Below are 17114 nucleotides of genomic sequence, written 5' to 3' on the forward strand. Positions count from 1 at the left end.
CATGTATGGATGCTTTTGACGAGCTACTCTGCAGAAATGAAAGGTGAATCGTCAAACAGGGCCAAAGAATTTGAAACCTGTAATAGTACTGGACAACAATAAATCAATGAGATCTGTGGATACAAGTGACATGGTAATAAAGACAGTGGAAAGCAGCAGAAAATTGACTAAATGGTACCATAAGTTGTTTATTCACATTGTGGACATGTCACTTTTTAACTCGTATTGCCAATACAAGAAATGACTCTAAGCACTCTGGGACTTAACATCTGAGGTCATCAGTCCCCTAGACTTAAAACTGCTTAAACCTAACTAGCCTAAGGACATCACACACATCCGTGCTCGAGGCAGGATTCGAACCTGTGACTATAGCAGAAGCAAGGTTCCGGACTGCTTGGCCACAACAGCCAGCTCAATACAAGAAATTTGTAAGGAAAACTACCTACGCCAACTTTCAGATAGGAGTCATCCAGGAAATCCTGGAAAAATGTAAAGTAGAGAAAAGAAGATCTGGCAGAGGAATGAGATCTGAACTTACCTCAAGACTGACAGCAGGACCTTATCTGCTTGATGAGCGTAGCAGCTACAGAACTTGTGTTATCTATAAGGAGCAGAAGAGGAGGAAGCAGATGAATATGTGATGTAAGGAATGCAATACAAGACTGTGTGCCTTTCCCTGCTTCACGATTTACCATATACAAAAGGATTTTTGAAGTGTAACTGACATGATATAATGTAGTGAAATGTAATGTAAACCAAATGCAAATAAACATTACTGTACATGTGAAAACAGAAATAACATTAAATATACATTTTAAATAATAAAGCACCCACCTCACCAGTGCTGTGTCCAAAACCACGGATCTGCTAGAAGGTACAAAAAAATTACATGACTTATCTAAAAGATCCAGAACAACCTTTTTATTCAAAATGAAGATAAAAACATTTGAATATATGCATAAATGTTTTCCTTAGTAAATATATAATATAAAGTCATATCACTATGATTAAACAGTGAGTGTGAAAGCAGCGACAGAGAAGTACAAGGGCAACTGCAAGAAGTACAGCATACAGTGTGCACATCCAGGCAGGACTGGCTCACATCAAGAGGACACAACTTGACTCTCACTATGCTGGCTTGAAAGGGCTAAAACACAGAATTGCCTATTTTGACATTTCCAAGTAAGTGAGACTGGAAACACTGTGGTCATCACAAAATCTACTTAATTTAGGCCTGTTTGTTTGTCATACTATTTGAGGTAAATTATTCCATTTTCCTTTGGAAAGGTGGTAGTTTTAGGACTATCCTACAATGAAGACATGAATATCTTTGCAGAAATGTGCCACAAGTCTCTAGAACTTTTCTTTGTCACTACATTGTACACATCCATACCAAGCTGCACCAATATCTGGCATGTGGAGTTGATTGCCAGTTCCCTCATCATCTCGCTCATCCCTTCCTAGCACAACATGACATGGTTATAGTGTAAGAGACAGATATCAGTCATCAGTTCTCTGAAGGCCCCACCATCTTCCCCTCTCTCCTAGCATAACTTAATCAGCACAGTAGTGTACCTTTCGCTTATGTAAATCCTGGATCTGTGGCAGCTTTCTGAGGCTACACTGAGTTTTAGATGGCAGAAGACATTGAAGAAACACCAAAACACACTGGCATTTTATACAGTAGATTTGCTTATTTATGCTTCATCTATAGACGTAAATGCATCAGCTGGAAATAGGACATGCCAATTCCTGAAATAGAAATGAAATTTATGAATTTTTTCATCCCAGGGTTTGACACCTTCTCAAATTTGATATGCTGGCAACACCTCTCAGCTTGCATAGATAGAATTACAAAGTTCTGCAATGCATTGACATGAACTGCACAACAAAATGTCAAACTGGGACCAGAAGGGCTGTCCTGGTTCAATCATAGGCTGTTGAAGGTGGATTTATTGCCCAATTTTATTGTGTAAAGTGTAAAGTGATTTATCATGTGCTTCTAGCCAAATGTTGCGCCTGGTTTATATTTAAGATTTCCTACTGAGGACTTTGAGCTTTCAACTTTAATTATGCTACTCAAATTTAAGAAGTACAATACACTGAAAGATTGATACATCTATTAGCATGATCAGCAAACAAATTGACACATGGAGTGTGACAGAAATACTTTTACAAACTATTGTGTGCAGATTACTTACACCGAAAGAAGAAAGAAGGTCTGAAATGACAGATATACATAAATTCTTCATTTGTTATTAATGAAAGAACATTCTTCAAAGTCCTCCATTTAGAAACTGACAGAAAATGACAGTTGTGTGTATACATGAATCTACTCATTGTATCATGGAATGTCACAAACTTTCAAGCATCCATAGATAATATCAAATGCCTTTGCAGCTTTCCATAACACTTTGATTAAATTTCTTTGCATTTGTTATGTCTTGTGAATATACCAAAGGTCTTTAGTGGCCTCCCAGATAGTAATCCAAAAGACAAACATCAGTGGAATGTGCAGACGATGCAACCAGTTCTCTCCTATCTATCCATCTGTCATCACAGACTTCACCCAGTGCATCTTCAGCAATGTGACTGAAAAATACTGGTACACTAACACGCATAAACAACTTGCATACTCTTATTTTCTCGGTAATCCTATTGCAAGTTTGTAAGAGTGCTTTGTGTGAAGTCCTTTGTGTGACGACCTGGTGTTCTGAATTTGGTACACGAGTGTGATGTGCGCTTCTTGCAGTATCAGGCTGCTGTTGGTGTTGCATGCTATGTCTGTGCATACTGCAGCAATCTCTTGTGGTGGTAGCCACTAACTGGAGTTCTGTATTATGTATGCTCTCAAGTTGTGTTGTGCCTGAGGTTTTTGGTGGTTGATGTTGTTTCTTATCTTGCCCATTACCGCTGTTGCTGTCTTCTGAGGAGGTAGTTGCTGCATGGTGTACTCTATGATGTCTGATTCTTTTAATTATGCACATGGTCATCTGAGGTTCATTACCACAAAAGGGAACTTTTTTTCTGGTTTTTCTATAGTAGCTCCAAAGCCAGCTACCACACTATACTGAGGCCGGCCAGGGTGGCCGAGCGGTTCTAGGCGCTACAGTCTGGAAATGCGTGACCTCTCCGGTCGCAGGTTTGAATCCTGCCTCAGGCATGGATGTGTGTGATGTCCTTAGGTTAGTTAGGTTTAAGTAGTTCTAAGTTCTAGGGGACTGATGACCTCAGAAGTTAAGTCCCATAGTGCTCAGAGCCATTTGAACCATTTGAACCACACTGTACTGAACTGGTATCCTGCTTCCCAGTTGATCAGGTTCTCTGCCATCTTGATTTAAATATATTCATTGATTCCACTATCCCACAATCTGGGAGTTTGAGCTAGGATCATAATTCATGCTGTGTTCAAGCTCCAGGCAATGAGCTGCTGTTGGTGATTTAGTGGCCTGTTGTAGCCTAGTACGTCTTTGGTGTTCGTTACATCCTATGTCCACTATCCTGGCAGTTTAACCAATGCAATACACACCACATTCACAAAGTGTATGGTAAATATCAGATAATTCTTGACCATTCCAATGAGCACTCTGATCTTACTGGGTGGATAGGACATATATTTGATTTTGTGTTTCTTCAGGAATCTGCTGATCTTAACAAAGATAGATCTGGGATATGCTAGAAATGCTACCTTCCTGGCCTCTTCTTCTTGTTCCTGTTCTGTTGCACTAGGTTGCCTGGTGGAATGTAATGCTTTGCGGATGTCTCTGGTTGAATAACCCATTATCCATTAATACTTGTTGTAGGTGTCCTAACTCTGCTATCCAGATGTCTGGGTCAGAGAGTGTCTTGGTTTGGTGTACAAGTGTTCTGACCACTCCACTGTTCTGTATTGGTGTGTTGATTCCCTATATGCACAATGAGCAAATGTGCCATCTGCCTTCCTCTTCACTAGGACATCGAGGAACAGGAGCTGACCACCATTCTCTAGTTCCGTAGTGAACTTAAAGTTGGGATGTCTTTGAGTTCAGATGCTTCAGGAACTTGTCCAGTCTTTTCTGACAATGTGGCCACATGATGAAAGTGTCATCAAAATATCTGAAGAAACACATCGGGTGGTAGGCAGCAGTTGTAAGGGCCTCATCCTTGAATTTCTCCACAAACAGATTAGCCACTGTCGGAGATAGGTTGCTACCCATTGCCACTCCTCTAATCTGCTCATAAAATTGGCCTCCACATAGGAAGTAAGTCTGTGCTAAGATATACTTGAAAAGATCCAGCAGAGCTCTGTCATATCTCTCACTGATCTAACTGTATGTATCCTGAAGTGGGACCTTGGTTAATAGGGATATAATGACAAAGCTGACCATGATGTCTGTGTTAGAGATTTGTACATTTCTGGGACATTCCATTAAGTCCAAGAAGTTGTGGCTGTGGTGGATGCACTTCTCCACATATGGTGCTAACGTCATTTTAAGCTAGGTGGCTGTGGAGTAAGTTGGTGCATGGATATTGCTCACAATTGGATGAAGTGGTACACACTCTTTACAGATCTATGGTAATATGCATAGTCTGGTTGGTACTGATGCCTTAGCTTTCAGATGCTTGACAACTTCCTCAGGTCATCCTGTTTCCTTAAGAAGGACCTTCATGTCGTGGTGGGGTTATTCTCTAGTAAACTGCAAGCAGGATCCTCTAAAAGTTGACAAATCTTCTAGCCATAGTCAGTCTTCTGCAGTATGACAATAGATGGAAACTTAGTGATGTTACCAGCAGATAAGGGGATCTCTTCTGTCATACTGCAGAAGACTGACTATGTTATGAATGGCACTTTGATTGGATGTATGTTCTGTGTCACCTAGGAACAGATATCATCTGTATCCAGGGCATTGGTACATTTGGGCATGGCTATTGCTACTGCTACTTCTTGCTGAGAAAATGGCAGTATGACATCGTTGTTGCTATAATGAGAACACATATGGTCACAGAGCACTGATTCGTGGTTGTTGTGTGTATTTGCAGGATCATCTGGTGAAAGAGAGGTCAGTAAATATTTGGCAGCATTTCTCCTGCCACTGATCATTGTTCTTTCTGCCTTGCGGAGGATGGACAGGCTGGTGGAAATCTTAAATTTGTCAGTTGGAAGTTTGTATGACTAATTACACAAGTCTTATTTCAGTTGTATGTTCAGAAAGCACTCCCAGTGCTCCTTTTTAGTGTCTCTGTTAGTTTCAGATGCCTGTATATATTTATCATTCTATCTCTTCCGCCCCTCTCTAGAGATTACTGGTAATTCCTCCCTGCATTATGGACTTTTTTGCAGAACTCTGTCAGTTTCCTACCCCAATGTGCCTTAGAAATAGCTCTATATCCTCTGTTTGAGGCTCTGCAGGAGCCTGATATGGGCATTCACCCAGAGACCTAAGTTTTCAGGTAAACGGTCTAGGTAGAAAGAAGCCATTTCAGAAATAAGTGCATTCCAGTTTGCTGCGTCAAGTCCCAGCCTTCTGGTTTCCTTTGCCTTCAGTGTTTCTAGAGTTTACACTTACTGTTCTGATATCAAAGGTTATGACAGTTGTTTAACCTCCCAGGATATAAACTTGCTAGCAGCTGTACAGTTTGCCAGGGTAATGTCTATATTGGTCCCTGCACCAGTGCTATTTTCAAATTTGCTAGGCTGCCCATCTTTGATAATAACAGTGAGGCCCAGTTCTTGGATCAAGTCTTGCAGCATTACAACATGTTCACCTGTTGTTTTACTATGCCCAAGCACTGACTTTGCATTTGCATCAGCCCCTATTATGTGATATTCTTCACAACTGTACAGTACTGCAGCTCATAATTTGTCAAGATATGGCTCAGTCATGTTAGAGTACTGCAAAAATCCACTTGCATTGAAGAGTACACATCTCTAATGTTACAGAATGCTCATCACTTTAGTGACAGGGTATTTGTGATTGAGAGTGATGATTGCCTCCTTGGCATTCTGGTGTCAAACTATTGTGACAGTGTGTATTGGGAAGTGTGGACATATGGTTCCTGGACTAGCATGACATTGACACCAAATTCTTCCATGGTATTTTGCAGCTCACTCATTACCGATGCACAGTGCATTGCATTTATCTGCAGGAGCCTAATGCCTCTAGGTGTATCTTATGTGGATATAGCACAACGCGAAGGGTAGGGTGGCATCAAAATAGATTTGTCCATGGGTCTTCATGAAATATTTGTATAGTGTTTCAAGACAGAAGATGATATTTCAATGTAAAAAGACTTTTCAACAGTAATTTTTGTGCAGTACTGTTGGAGGGTATAAAGTGAGTGCTTTCAAGTCTTTTACACTACAACACAAAGGAATAGTGAGGCATTCTCTCACAAATTCAACAAGAAACCTGCTATTGGTGGAAGCCTTGAGAGACAGATTCAAACAGAGAGACCTCTTTATCATTATGTAAAACTTTTATGCTATTAGTAATCACAAACTGATAACATTGTTAATGATTTTTTTCTTAGAAAAAGAGACTACTTACTAATTTTTGCAATAAAGCAAGAGTTTCAAATATTAACTTAATAGAAGGGGATGAAGGACAACCACTCAGAATGTTTCTCAGTGGCAGCAGAGTGATAGAAGAAACACTAGTGTGGGTCTTTGTCAGAAGAAGGTAGAGGGTTGGCAGGGGTAGAAGGTCAACACAGTGTGTTAAGGATGAGTTAGAAGACTGTGAGAGCTGCTGGTGGGACATCAGCAGCACAGTGGCAAAAGACATAAGCATTGCCCACGATCCTGCTTTTCACGGACAATGCATCATGCTACTGTCATAGAGACTCCACCACAGTTTATGAATTAATTCAGCCTGTAACACCTGGGTTACAATAATTACATGAGTACTGGTCTTGGAAGTAAAGATGGCTGCTGTTTACTGTGCTGCATAATGGAAGGGGACTGCTACTATCATGTAAAACTATTCATGTAGATTCAAAGACTTTCTGGAAACGTTTTTTTAAACTGTTCACAACACTGTAGTGATGATTCAGAGTTTCATTTCCTTAATTCCTTAAGCTAGCATGTTTTCTAAAAATATGCACCACTAATAAAAACTACTTGGAACTTCATTGCATTAGCCCCTTAGTCATAGTAAAATACTTATTCTGCTTTCTTACAACCTTTCTTCCAGAGAATTTAGCAGGAAATGATTACAGAGCAAGTAGAGAGTTATCCCTACATGACGCAAATAAATGAACTCTTTAACTAAAAAAATTATGACTAGTGTAAGTATAAATGAAAACTTCCAATACTGACTGCCTGATTTAGTTGTTGCTTAATTAACTTTTTCATTGTTGTTAGTTGTTACTGGAGCTTGGGTAATTAAGTGCAACTTTATCACAGTAATCGCTTAGTGTTAAAATTAGCAGTAAACATTTGTTGTCAGCTTGTTCATGTCTCTCTTAAGCAGTCATGAAATTGAGATTTGTTAGTCAAAACTTTATATTCAGAGCTCAGGTTAATGTGGTAGTGGGATGCATTAGAGAGAAAGAGTCTGAGATTAATTAGAAAATCATTACAGGACAAATAGACCATTACAACTGCTTCAGCCAGTTGATGTACAGGATTGGGAAAGCTACAGTAACACAATAGCAAGTGCTCTGTCTGTAGAGGCCTCTCATAACAATATTTTCCATGAAAGTTAATATATTAAAAACAGTGGTTTATAGTTTTCAGTTTATGCTGGACTTTGGCAGCAAAGAGTAACTTTTTCTGGGCTCGCTGAGAAAAAAATTCATTTACATGCAATTACTACCTTCTCATTGAAAGTTACATTTTTATGTACTTCCTACCATTTTAAATATTGTTTATTTCATACAAACTGGTTCTTTTTATGTGTATTTAATGTGAGTAATTATATGTTTCATCTTACCACAAATTTCTGAGACAGAATGAGGTGATGGAAGAGAGACTGACAGGGATTTCTGAAGAATGCAGTAACCTAGAAGAAACTATACATGAACTTCAGCACTCAAAAGATAAATTAGAGTTGCTTAGTCAGTCAGCTACAAAAGACAGTAATGATGTAGATGAACTGATAAATAAGCTGGAAATTAAGTGTAATGATATGGAGCAAGAATTAAAAAATAAAGAAGCAGAATGCAATGCAAAGATTAAGGTAAGTCTGAATTACTTTCACTGAAGTGTAACTTTTACATGACTGAACCACTGTTAGTTGGTAATAGCAAATATTTATTTTCGTTAACTGTTATCAAGAATGCCTATCCTCATTGCCAGCACATTCAGAATATTGTTACACAAGATACCAACAATTACAGTCTCTGTGCTGGACATCATATCACTACTACATCACTAGTACACAATTTTATTTCTCCATCTAAAAAAAGGAAGTAAAGGAAACAAAAGAAAAATTTGGAGTTGGAATTAAAATATATAGAGAAGAAATAAAAACTTTGAGGTTCACCGATGACATTGTAATTCTGTCAGAGACAGCAAAGGACTTGGAAGAGCAGTTGAACGGAATGGACAGTGTCTTGAAAGGAGGATATAAGATGAACATCAACAAAAGCAAAATGAGGATAATGGAATGTAGTCGAATTAAGTCGGGTGATACTGAGAGAATTAGATTAGGTAATGAGACACTTAAAGTAGTAAAGGAGTTTTGCTATTTGGGAAGCAAAATAACTGATGATGGCCAAAGTAGAGAGGATATAAAATGTAGACTGGCAATGGCAAGGAAAGCATTTCTGAAGAAGAGAAATTTGTTAACATTGAGTATAGATTTAAGTGTGAGGAAATCGTTTCTGAAAGTATTTGTATGGAGTGTAGCCATGTATGGAAGTGAAACATGGACTATAAATAGTTTGGACAAGAAGAGAATAGAAGCATTTGAAATGTGGTGCTATAGAAGAATGCTGAAGATTAGATGGGTAGATCACATAACTAATAAGGAGCTATTGAGTAGAATTGGGGAGAAGAGGAGTTTGTGGCACAACTTGACAAGAAGAGGGGATCGGTTGGTAGGACATGTTCTGAGGCATCAAGGGATCACAAATTTAGCGTTGGAGGGCAGTGTGGAGGGTAAAAATCGTGGAGGGAGACCAAGAGATGAATACACTAAGCAGATTCAGAAGGATGTAGGTTGCAGTAAGTACTGGGAGATGAAGAAGCTTGCACAGGATAGAGTAGCATGGAGAGCTGCATCAAACAAGTCTCATGACTGAAGACCACAACAACAACAACAAAATCTCAGGACTAATTGCAAAAACAAGCAACAAAGTGTATAATTTGGTCAAAGTCCACGCTCCTATAAACCATGGTAGTACGAAAATTCACAGGAGTTGAATACCATTGTGAATACTGTAAATAAATAAAGAGCATCGCTCAGCACATTGAAGGTTAAATAAGAACAGGAAGACAGAAGACCTGCATAAAGTCTTTCTTCTGAAACTCATGTCTATGTGCTTTGTTGAACCTGTATTCTAAAAGAAAACTTGGGAATACCAAAATTTTTACTTGGAAAATCCAGTATGGAATGTAACAACATTATGAAAAGCAAAGTTGCTACTCACCAAATAGCAGAGATGCTGATTCACAGATAGGACAACAAAAAGACTGTCACAAATAAATTTGGCCATTAAGGCCTTTCTCAACAAGACACACACGCACACACGCACACACACACACACACACACACACACACACACACACACAGATATACATGACTCCTGTCTCAGGCAGCTGAAAGCACCAGTTGCCTGAGACTGCAGTTGTGTGTGTGTGTGTGTGTGTGTGTGTGTGTGTGTGTGTGTGTGTGTGTGTGTGTGTGTGTTGTGTGTTGTGACAGTCTTTTTGTTGTGCCTGTTTGCAATTCATCTTCTCCACTATATGGTGAGTAGCAACTTTCCTTTTCATAATATTGTAAACTTTTAGTCAAGGAATTTCAGAACAGTCATGTTACAGTCTCTGGAAAAAATGTTTTTGAGATCTGAAATATCAGAGTGAGATTTCAGCTCAACAGATCATACCTAAAAACAATCAATTTCTGAAGGTAAAAACAAATTTCTCAAACAAAACATCAATATCACCTTACAGGATACACAAAAGTAGGACTGTATGGGCAGGACAGGCCTGAGCGACACACTCCAAACATCTGTTTCATGCAGACATACAGACTGTCTGAGAAATACTCCTACTGGCTTTCTAGAATTGGAGTAAATAAATAGTTGCTTATTGGTATCTGTGTTTTGAAGCTGATGAAAAGCGTTATTGTCAGTGTTGTACTGTTTTGTTTTGTTATTGCATTGTCTCAGCTGTGAAGATATAGCTGATGTTAGGGACACAGCGACTGTAGTGAAGCAACTAGTGATGTGGGTGTGAGTACACAAATATCCACAGATGGGGCACACAATGACAGAGATAGTGAGGATGTTTAGGAATTTATTTTGCAAGGCCTCACTTCATTAAGCAGCATATTTGATTGGGATAAATGTGCTTTTATTTCAGGCAGTGTCATAAACTTAGTAACTGTACAATAATGTGAGAGGAAATGTGTGCCACCTTCTCTGAATCATTTGAGCAGTCTCCAGTAAAATCAATTTGCAAGAGATTGGCTTAAATTCAAGAGCTGTGATCAGGCCTGATCACATTTAAAAATGACCAATGTTTGTTACCTGATGATGTCATCAAGTAGTGAGTTGCAACCTGACACAATTTTGTGGTGCAATTTCCAAATGCCATTTCTCAGTCAAGAGTGTTATTTGCTGATGAATGTGCAGTATATCACAGTTCACGTAGTAGGAGAAATGTGATCTTCTGGCCAATAAATAAATAAATTTTCATTGTATGTAATAGTCAGAAAGGAATGCAACTCATGTTGTGGCATACGCCAGGATGTCATCATGATATCTGTTGTGACTATATTTTTTTAGGGGTATATGGATGTAAATTCTTATTTTTGTACATATTGCAAATTTTATTAGTATCCCTGCTCCAAGAAAAAGGGAATTGTGGATCATATGTGGGTACAGAAGGACAAAGTTCCAGCATAGTTTGCTTATCTGGTGCTTGAGTTCTTTAAAGAACAATTTCGAGGACAGTAGACTGGGCACTGTTATGCAACATCTCACCCTATTGAAATGGCCACCACAAAGCCCAGACCTTGCCACACCACACAACTAGTAAGTCCCATATGGGTAGTATTTTGAAATATAATTTCTAAGATACTCCACAACATGTAAAGGAGGGCAAGAAGACATAAGGTGTCTGTGTAAGGCACAGTGGCACACATACAGAGCTACCGGATACATACTTTTACATGTGAGTACTCCAGTACACAATACTATACAGATTTGACTGAGGGGTATGGAACCTTCTTGGACTCATTTATTTGATTCTATATTCCATGTACACATCCATTTACCATGCTCTTCTTGCTTTTATGTGGGAAAATAATGATGCTAACTTACCAGCTAGCCGATATGAATCTTGTTCTCATTATTCTTATTTCCAGACTTTTATGAGTTTCTCAGATATTTCCACATTAGGACCATAATGTTTACTTATGAGACAAATTTCCTAAATTTACTGCCACCTAAAATATTTGATGCTTCTCATCAGTTTATAGGTATCATGAGCTTTTGCAATTATTCTATGGATGATCTAAGGGGGTGATGAAAATTTTTCATTTCAGGGCATTGCTGTAACTTACATGCAACATAGCATGACTCAGCATGGGTACATAAGCACTGACATGTAGGCAAGTGATTAGTGTGCCCCTAATGTCCTTCCAATGTGCATATGGCAATCTCAGATGTTATTACCAAGTGAATTCAAATGGGACCAACATGCTGTTATTCTTTTCTTGGCTACTGAAGGACAAACACTTGTAGACATCCACTGGAGAATGAACAAAGAGTATGGGGCAGCATGTCCATTGAAAACCACCACTGTTGAATGGTGTGACATGTTGTGTGCTGGTCATAATTCAACACAAGATGCTACTCAATATCACAAGTGTCATAATGCAGAAGTTACTCTAACTCAAGTGGGAGACACTCAAGCACTCACCCTATTATCCTGATCTCTCCCCATGTGGTTATGATGCCTTCAGTCCCTTAAAAACGGCCTTGAAGGGCCAATCATTCCTGCCAGATAAGGATGTGCTGCAGAAGGCCTCATTAAAAGATCAACAGCTAAAGTTGAACAGGATGTCCTTATCAGCGCTAATAAAAAGCCGGAAATGAATTTTCTCTAATTATTGCTTATCAGCGCTGCAATCTCCATAAGAATAACATTGGAAGAAATGAATTTTTCAGCAACAAACAGACAAGTAAAATAATAGACGGAGAAAAATTCTTTATGCAGTAGGACATGATATTAAACCCACCTGGGTATCTTGAACTTGGTGTATCGGTGGGACGATTGCCTCAATGCTCATGGTGATTTTGCCTGATTGGCATAGATTCTGGACTATTCAGCCATTGAACAGAAACTTTTTGATTTCCACTTATAGAATTGTCATTCTGCATGAATATGCACAGTAACTCCACATTCCTATGATTTCAAGGATTAAGATTTTGTAAAAATGCAATTTACACATTAACAAATGATATTCACTCCAGTTTATTTATAATGAATGGGTGATATATACAGGATGCTCCTCAGAAGCGGTGCAGATTAACTTAAGTCCATATTCCAAAGTAAAGTCCTGTCCACACCGTATCAAAGTTCTGCCTTTGACAAATAGAGTCCATAATAGTACCTAAATCAAACCAGTTTCGCACTCACCACACACTTCCCGGGCCACATAACAATTCACTCAAACCAGCTCTGGGCTAGCTTATATGCTGGACTCTGATGACCCATTTGAGGGCTCTCCAGATGGCCAGTGCCCTCTGGGTTTTGGTGCCACAGCGGTTGACATTAATCTTGTGCTAGCTCTTCAGTTTCCATAGTGAGGTCAGTTGGCACCACCCTCCCCCACCACTAGCAGTTACTGCTTGTTAGAATATGCAGGTGATGTGTGGTCTGGTGGAGTTGCCACTAGGAAAGGCAGCAGGTCAAAATTCGTGGGCTTCACTGTGGGGAGCCAAGGCAGGATGATGGAAGAGGCACAAGTCACCATGGTATCAGAATATGTGCTGAGCATGGTTGATGCAGATGGCGGCTAACTAGGATGGCAGAGGCAAAGTTAATTTCAATTCTGCCACAGATGTTTGTGAGTGGAGGCTACAGTATATATCATGGACCTGTGGTAGATAGGGATCATCCTACTGATCCAAGTTGAGTGGCACTTGAACTCATGGGCCTGCATCAGGGGCTCCCAGCTGGAAGAAAGAGGCCCCATTGATGACATGCACCAGTGGTGGGCACAACACATGGGGGTGGGTGGGTAAGTGTGGTCATTAAACTACTCTGCTAGGCTGTGGTCTTCAATTGGGGTGGCCCTCTTAGTTGCTAGAGAACCACAGTGGCAATGGGTGCAGTGCTAGACATCCCATCCTTGCGGGTGGCAGCCATGACATAATCTTCTACTTATTTGTGCCTATTGACCAAGAGACTGAACCCAAAATCTGGCAAGAGGGGTTGCCTGAAAGAACACTTGCACAGGTTGCATTTTAGTTTTTTTGCTGTTTCAGGAACAATAAATCCAAAAGTGTGAAAAGAGTCTATCAGAAAAACATTGTCCACTTTGGGATCAGCTACCACAACAAAATTTACTGAACATCATTTGACTTGGTTATAAGTGCGTAAAAGTGAAAACTTTTCTAGCGAAGGTACACACGATGACATCTATAGGCCCACTGGTTAGTCTCAGCTGCCTGCGAAGATGGAAACCCTAAACTTAAGTTGATGGTTTAGCAAGGACATGAAAATAGCAGTGCCCAGCAGTAACTTCACAGAATGTTAATCTTTAAATGCACCTAAGTACATTTGCTGGAATGTGTTCTGAGGAGTCTGCACTTCCACAGATTTATCACTCACTCAGTTTACTTCCACAAGTTGAGGCACATTTGCATTGGAACGGCTTCAGCATACTACTCCCAAGCATCCCCTTTAGCCACATCTGTGGCGTGTTGCATACCAATGGGAGAACTGCTGTGCGTGTAGCAAAGGAAACATTTGATACAGACAGGCCTTGGTTCTACTGCTGCTGACATGGCCTGTCACTGCTGGTGCCACTGTTCATGCAGTTGTCCAGGCTGTGGAGCAGGTAGGGCCTTGCTGGATTTAGTGAGACATCTTGCATGAGTGGTGCTGGAGAGTTGATGTCTGCAATGCTTTCTTCCAACATAAACAAACTATGGGCTGCATGGGCAGTATGCCTGAGCTATTCACATTACTTCCCCGAGAGAAGGACCTGTTTCCCAAAATGTTTAGTTTCTCATTTTTGAGGCAGAGTAAGATGCATTATAATATCCCTGATTAGAGAGTCAGCTTAGTTCCATCCACAAGACCATTTGAAATTACAATTCCTACTTAATCCCTACAGGTTGGAGCCCAGTCTGCATAAGATGGGATTGGGCCCTTTTTTGCTGCTAAAATTCTTACTTGTCTGTAGTAACATGATTTTTTGTAATGTTCTTGTAATAAGAAAATTTTCTAGACAACTCAAGCTCCACTGGATTCATTAATGGCTCCAATTCCTGTAGTAGGTGATACAGTTCAGGATTTCCTGTCAAACAGCAGTAAGCATCCCACTCTTTACATTGTTCTATAAATGGTGGGAAAGTCATAAACATGGGTGGCATGAGAGATGCTAACACTTTCACTTATGTAATGTGGCTGTCATTAACTCCTGATAACCCTGCTCAGTTTGTGTTAATAGTTGCTGTATGTGTTCCATGGTTGAAAAACTGCACTATTACCTAGTTGCAAAAATGTTCCAGGTTTGATTTGCATGAGCTAGTGGGGCTTGCCCTGGTTTATTTAAAAACAAGAGATGTATACAGGATACTCCTCAGATAGGGTGCAAACTAAACTGAGTCCATTTACAAAGTGACAGTAGTTTCTAAGCCAAACTAGTAGCACACTTTGCATGCACTCCAAAGATTGCATCACAACTGACGTAGACCAGCCCTGCTGGATTCTGATGTGATCCTGTTAGAGACTGTTCCTGATGACCAGCATTCTCTGAATAGTGGTACCACAGTGCTCGACAGTAATGTTGCACCAGCTTTCAGTTTCCGTAATGATGTCAAGTGACGTCACTATAGTCTCCTATTATGAAATAGTGTAAATGCATGAAACGCCCATGATGCAAGACCAATACAATTTCCTTTCTAACTCAAAGAAATAATGAAAAAAATTTATGAAATATTGTTTTGTTCTTTCTATCTTCCATGGAACATTATTGTGATATCTCATTATGATGTGGAATGAGCCAATTCTCTCTCTCACACACACACACACACACACACACACACACACACACACACACGCACACACACACACATTGTGCTATTACATATCCGGAAATTCTTCTGTCGAGTAGAAGGAGTTACCAGGTGGATATAATTTAGTTTACATTTTTAAAATTTTTATAGCTAAGAACCTCATTACCTTCTGTTCCATACTAAGGCAGATTGAAGGATAGTGTGAGTCATTCCTCCTTCATGTTATATATTTATGAATATTACTGTGGTTTCAGATTGTGGTTGATTGTAGGTAACAAAGTAAATGTACTCTAGGGCTGATTGCATGTTGAAATGCTTCCAGTTAATATTATGTTGATTGTTATTAACCAAAATAGCAGCCTAGTTTTAAGTTGAATATGACTGTGACCCAATAGATAGGTGCTAATTGGATTTAGCTGCTTTGTGAGTTATTTATAATCAGAATGTGGCTGCTCAACAATGTTCAACACAATGATAATGGGTTTTTGCAGTAAACAATGTCAAAATGTTTTACTTGGTTTGACTGATATATTCTGTTATATGCGGCAGACACTGCTTTTATCTCACACTTCTAATTATGGCACAGGTCAGTATTTTTCATATTATGTCACATGCTGTAACAGTGGTCAGCACACACAATTCTCACTGCAATCCAATGTGTGGCCAGTGCAGTTGATGCAAACAGTAATATTCATCACCCTGTAAATATTTAAAAACACTTGTCAGAAAAACCATTTGTAAAGAATTGGTAATGTTTTTCTGAAGGTCAACACATCTGCGGGGACAAACTTAGCTCGTGGCTTGGCCCAGACTTGGTGGACTCTTGGACTCGACTAACTCCCAGACTCGACTAACTCCCAGACTCGACTAACTCTCAGACTCGACTAACTCTCAAACTTGACTAACTGACACTTCATTCACTTAGCACTAGCGGTGCTTGACAGTTGATTTTGCCTACCATTGACCTGAGTGAGCCTATGTAGTTATCATTAAGTATGGGATCGCGGACCCCCTTACATTCCAATGCTGAAAGACTTTCTTGTAGCCTTAGGCAAAAAAGAAAGTAGAAAAAGTTGTTTGCAGTTTTCAAAAGAGAATAAAGAACATCATATTTAAGAACAAACATGACATTATCAAACTACTATATGATTTTACTGTGTAACCTATAATATGTATATTCCTATGTCACAAGTAATGTAATGTGCAGAATCAATAAAAATCACATTCATACTTAAAGCTTTTTGACTCTACTAGTAACTGCCTGTAAAGAAATATTATACAAAAATTTAACATATCTCAGTGAAAAATAGTAAATGCTTTATACAGGTTTGTCTTACATTAAATAACAAAGAAATTCTTCCTTAGCAAAATGTAGTAAATATTTTGCACATGTATGTTTTCCAGTTAATGGTAAAGGATTACCCATTTCACCGGTTTGTGTGGGTCACTAAACACATAATTGTCACTACTTACCTTTCCTGTAGCATAGTGCAGAAAATTCTTGTTTAATCTACTTCAGCTATTGCCTTTGATATGTTGTCCTTTCAGCAGTGCTTTTACATTCCATTCTATCATCACTATTTCACCTCACCTGTGGTACCACACATGGAAGGTCTAGAGAAAATACCTCAAATTAATGACTATTTATTCTTATCTCTTACAAAGTGTCAACATGAGACATGTTAGTCTAAACATAATTTTCAATACAACAACTA

General features: G+C 39.2%; 1 protein-coding gene across 1 annotated transcript in view; it reads left to right on the forward strand.

Annotated features, from left to right (window-relative positions):
* Positions 1–17114, forward strand: part of LOC126413335 (myosin heavy chain, clone 203-like) — a 235317-nt gene that overhangs the window by 153621 nt on the left and 64582 nt on the right. Inside the window, exon 8 of the mRNA XM_050083246.1 lies at positions 7932–8159. Coding sequence (XP_049939203.1) covers positions 7932–8159 — 228 coding nt within the window. The remainder of the gene's footprint in view (positions 1–7931; positions 8160–17114) is intronic.

Source organism: Schistocerca serialis, chromosome 7 (assembly GCF_023864345.2).
Source record: "Schistocerca serialis cubense isolate TAMUIC-IGC-003099 chromosome 7, iqSchSeri2.2, whole genome shotgun sequence".
In the NCBI taxonomy this organism is placed as follows: Eukaryota; Metazoa; Arthropoda; class Insecta; order Orthoptera; family Acrididae; genus Schistocerca; species Schistocerca serialis.